A 5,509-nucleotide genomic window follows, 5' to 3' on the forward strand; every position below is an offset into this window, starting at 1 on the left:
CAGAGTTGTTAACCTGTGTAATTCCCTACCGCAGAGAGTTATTGATGCCAGTTCTTTGGATATATTAAAGAGGGAGTTAGATATGGCCCTTACTGTTAAAGGGATCAAGGGGTATGGAGAGAAAGCAGGAAATGGGTACTGACGTGAATGATCAGCCATGATCTTATTGAATGGTGGTGCAGGCTCGAAGGGCCGAATGGCCTACTCCTGCACCTATTTTCTATGTTTCTCTGTTTCTATGTCAGCAGACATGTGGAAGCAGAGCCCAAGTCTGCAGATGATGTCACAAAGGGCAGCATGTAGATGAGGAACAGGAGAGGGAAATAATGGACAGTTCGGAGCTCAGGAGTTGACGGTGCAGGTGTGGTAAGAGAGTCCATTGCTGTAGACGCTGTGACTACGATCAGATCGATTAGACCAGGACAGAGTTAAGGTAGTCCCATCGAAAGAGGCCAGAGTCAGACGTATGGAGAGGTCACGGTGAGTTGTTGCATATTTGGAGGAGAGGATGGAGATAGAGAGCGTTGAGGCCATGGAGTTGGTTAAAGCCACTGAACAGAATCTTAATTTGAGGCCTTGGTGGACGGTGAGGCAATGAAGGTCTGTGAGGGCGAGGGTCACGGGCGATTAGAAACTGGGGAGGGATGGATAAGGACAGCAGAGTTTTGAATCGTTTGACATTGATGGAGGGTGGGGAGTTGCCAGCCCAGAGTGAACTGGAGGAATGGAGTCAGAAGATGGCACAGTTCTGATTTTACTGGAGCCGTTACCCAATGTGGAATCGACCACCTGCGTTAAAATAGCGGAGAGAAGAAAGTCAATGGTCGTGGTTGAGATTCCGTTTTTTAATATCATGCACCGTAATTTCTGGGCTCCAATTCTGAAAATGGTCTTTAACTGTCCCTGTGTCAGAGACTGAATCTTCATAATTGAACAATGAAACTGCAGGGACAGAGTGAAACGGGTCTGTTTGTGTCCATGGATTCACTGTACACTGCAGGGAAATCGGTAACATTTATAAATAAATCGGCAGGAGTGAAAATGGTGAATACAATTACATGAAAACTGCAGATGAAGCCGCTCATTATTGTTGGTTCAGTATTGTATGAACAGAACTTCAGCCTTATTCCCAAGAGAGGTCTGATCTTGGTAACATCCTGGGACTTTGAGATGTTTGAGTGTTATTCACCGCTTTATTTTCATCAGAGTCAAAGGTCCTGATATAATGTGTTTGTTCAAGTGACTGAAACTAATAATAATCATCAGAGGTGCAGCAGTGTCAGTGGAGACTTACCCCCTGTATAAATCACGGCCCATTGCAATGTATCAGCTCAGAGTGTCTGCCGGAGCAGGGGATTCCACTCCAACAGAAGTCGCAGCTTCTCACAGATATGGGGTATCCATTAATCCTTCAGGTAGAAGATATTTATTATCCTGTTCTGGTAGCTGTTGGCGTTCCTGGTAAGCCGATATCTCAACAGTCAGTTATGTAAATCTTTGTTGAATGTGCGACTGTGATTGGTAATCTTTTACTCGCTGCATGTTTTACACAGTCACCTGTTCTGTTCCAGCAGTGAACGATGGGACGTATCTGTCTCTGCTCTTTCTGTATAGAATTGACTGCTTTATGTCTACAACGATCGCTGTGTACCCAAACCTCGAAATTTTAGTACCTTATTATCTGTACTGAAAGTATTGGAATCAGGAGTCTGGGCTAAGAGCAGGTATCAGACCATCAGTTCTTTTTCTCAGTCGACAGAAGCTTCTTGACCTGCCGATTATCTCCAGCATTTTATGTTTTATATCACACCTTCAGAAATAAGGGTTTCATGTTGTGAGCTAACCTGTCCTGGAATATTATTAATGTATGTGTTTCCAGTGATTGAAATTAGACAGCTCACGGTCTTAGTGTTAGATGGAGGGCTGCAATTTAAAATATTAGGATCATGTTTGTTGCATGTATTGTAGATGAAGGGAATTGTTTAGGTAAGTAGACTGCTCCGTGGGTGTTCTATAGAAATAACATGGTTCCATTTAACTGGGATTCCAATAAGTATTGGTTATCACTCTAATTAAATATTATTTCAGTGTGTATGTATCTGAATCTGCTTCGGAGGCCTGGCTACTGAACCGAGTTTACAGCTGTAACCTTCACATCTCGTTTTCTGCTTCAGCGTTCAATGACTGTCACTAATATTCGTTACAAAATGAAATGTTTTGAGGTTATATTGTATCAGTTTGCACTTTGTCTGTTGGAATCAGGAGCCCTACTATTGATGTAGGAATTACAAGTAGCAGCGGTGACGTTGTCATTTTGTTAACAGAACTATCATGCCATCTAGCGCTGCGCTTTAATAAAATAGGATCATGTTTGTTGCATGTATTGGAGATGAAGGGAATTGTTTAGGTGAGTAGACTGATAATTGGGTGTTGAATAGAAATATTAAACTATTCACAGAGGCTTCACCTTTGAACAAACTGACTCTGAGAAGAGAAACATTGAAAACGTGGAAGGAGAATAGCATGCAGCTGCAGGATGTTCGCATTGAATCGGTTGTGAAAAAGGCATTGAGAAAGTGATTGGAGACAATGCGGAGAGATGGAGAGGAGCGATGGAGAAATAGACTGAGAAGGAAAACTACAGGGAGGGTGAAGGGAAAGAGAGTGAGAAAGAGAGGGAGAGGGTGGGGATAGAGAGAGGGGCAGTTATGTGAATAATGAATCAGATTGAACTGTTGAAACTTCCAGTACAATTAAGATGACAACATGTGCCTTGAAGGTGACATTAGGATGTTGTGAGATTGTGAGGATTTTATTCTGTCGCTATGTGGTCCTCAGTCTGTTTTGGTAAATTGTTATTTACTTGGTTACTGACTGAATATCTAAAGATAATTGAAATGTTGTATAGAATAGAATCCTGCATTTCTTGAGCGTAATGCATTATTAGGATACTGCATTGTAAAAACTCTGTCAACTAAATTCAATACAAAACGAGGCTGGTTTAATTAACATATTAAATATAATTTTACTTCATAAATTTACAGAACACACTTTGTCACCAACGAGCTGTTACCTGACACCAATGGTTGAAAGTATGAATTGAGTTGTGCTACTGGGATTTATGAATTAGATTTCCTCTAACACTCTGCTGCAGGCTCACTGTGAATCCCAGCCTCTCCTCCCACTGTATTCAATCCCCTGTCTCCTCATCCGCTGCTTCAGTTTGTCCGGTTCCCCAAACCCTGTGCTCCAGACTCACCTCCAGCTCCTACATTACATTTTCCTTGTTTCCCTCCCAATCTTACTCACTAACTCCACCTCCAGCTGCATCTTACAATCAGACGCTAAACATTAAACTCATTGCCAGGGCTCTCGGCCTTTCCCGGTTTGTGTCAGCCCCTTCAGATCTCTTAACATACAGCAACAAATGCCCCACCCTCTCCACAAACCTTCCCGACATTTAATGTCTTTCCTCCTCCGTCTGGAGATAAAATCCGGTTTAACCCGTTGCATTCGCGCTCCACAAAAACCCTTCTCATTTCCCCACCGGCACTGTGCACTCACTCGTTCCTTCCAGTCGATCCGGTGCTCACTTTATTCGCTTTCTGTACTGATTTCCCAATGCACTATTGATAAATGTGTTTGAAACGTTTCTCTGTCCGAAAGCACTGCCCAGTTCCAGAATCACCTTGCACCGTTCGATGCAGCAACAAAGTCGAAAATTTCACCCAGATTCCGTCGAAATGTTGCTTTGGCACCAGGTCTGATCAGTAATTTCTCTGCTTCCTTTTCTCTCCCTTCTTTCTAGTTAACTTGGTGGCGATTGTGATCCTGTCCCGTGGAAAGTGCGGTCTCTCCAAATGTATCACTCGCTACCTGGTAGGAATGGCATGCGCCGATCTCCTGGTCATTATATCTGATCCAATATTAATGCAGATCCATCTGATTTATTTCCCATATTCATTCCTGGACATTACTTCCGTTTGCAGTCTCATTGAAGTCATGGTTTTTTCTAGCACGATGGTTTCTGTCTGGTTAACAGTCGCTTTCACTTTTGACCGATTTGTGGCCATTTGTTGTGAGAAGCTGAAAACAAAATACTGCACCGAGAGAACAGCGGCTGCGATTATCGGAACAGTGACTGTGCTGAGCTGTTTAGAGTGTGTCCCCTGGTATTTTAAAAGTGTACCTTACTATATAATTGATAATGTACCCTGGGGTTGTCAGCTTAAACCGAGCTACTATACGTCCATCGCATGGACCGCATTTGTCTTGTTTCACCGCATTTTAACACCTTGCGTTCCATTCTTTCTAATTTTGCTGCTCAATGTTCTGACGGTCAGACGTATTTTAGCGGCCAGTAGAGTCCGCAGGGAACTCCGGGGCCGCAGCAATGGAGAAAATCACAAGGATATAGAGATGTTGAACCGTAGGAAATCCATCGCTTTACTCTTCAGTATAACCGGCAGTTTTATCTTGTTGTGGGCGACACAGGTTGTAGTTTACATTTACCAGCGAATTACACATAATTATCCTTCCTCCTTCACTGATCCTCTTTATACCACAGAAAGCGTGGCAGGGTTTCTTCAGCTTCTCAGTTCCTGCACCAACACGTGTATTTATGTGCTGACACAAACTAAATTCAGAGAGGAGCTGCAGAACGTGGTGAAATATCCAATCAATCTAATTCTTAGATTAGTGAAACCATAGAAAGCTCAAAGATTCTAAACACTCGAACATAATCCCATTTCATTATTCATCTCATGCACTCCGCACTGGATGGAAAATATATTTTGCTTTCGGAGCACTGCGTCTGAACCTGACTCTAAATCTGAATTTGTTAATATATTTTAAAGATATTTGGAACCACTCCACAGACGACACATGATGTGTTTCTCAAATAGACGCGCTAAAGAGCTCGCCTGGACATGCAGTAAATGATTACCCTGCAGGTAAAGGAATATTGGCAAACCCTCCAATCACAGTCACTGCTGTGGTCCTGATGAGAATGGGAGCACTGCGGAGAAATGAGAGAGAAACGCATGGATGGACAGACAGAGAGGTAGACAGATGGACAGAGGGATGGAACACTGGAAGCCCAGAGACGGGTCGGGATTCGGACCGCCAGGACTGTGCTTATCATTTCTCTTTATTTATCTCTGTCTGTCGGTGAATTTTTCTCTATCTCCATTTCTGTTCATCTCTCCCTTTCCAAGACTATCTGTCGGTTATAAATTCCATGTCTGTAACTGTTTTATTTCTCGCTCCCGCAAACCGGCGGCTGCTCAACTCTTTCTGTCACTCTCTGTCTCACTCTATCCTTCTCCGTCCCACCCTGTCTCCCTCCCTCTCTCTTTCTTTCCCTCTCTCTCTTAAACTCGCTCCCTCTCTCTCTCAAACTCGCTCCCTCCCTCTCTCTTTCTCTCTCTCTTATGTCTGTCTGCCTATCTCTTTATTTATCTATCTGTCCCTCTGTCTCTCTACATCTCTGTCTCTTGCTCTCTCTCGC

General features: G+C 43.3%; 1 protein-coding gene across 1 annotated transcript; it reads left to right on the forward strand.

The window, feature by feature from the left end:
- The first annotated feature begins 1,391 nt into the window (after window positions 1-1,391).
- Window positions 1,392-4,710, forward strand: LOC139238091 (probable G-protein coupled receptor 139). The gene is made up of 2 exons (XM_070867445.1): window positions 1,392-1,461; window positions 3,809-4,710. Exons 1-2 carry the CDS (start codon window positions 1,392-1,394, stop codon window positions 4,708-4,710), a joined length of 972 nt encoding a protein of 323 aa, XP_070723546.1.
- The last annotated feature ends 799 nt before the right edge of the window (window positions 4,711-5,509 follow it).

This window comes from Pristiophorus japonicus, chromosome 25, assembly GCF_044704955.1.
Source record: "Pristiophorus japonicus isolate sPriJap1 chromosome 25, sPriJap1.hap1, whole genome shotgun sequence".
Classification (NCBI taxonomy): domain Eukaryota; kingdom Metazoa; phylum Chordata; class Chondrichthyes; family Pristiophoridae; genus Pristiophorus; species Pristiophorus japonicus.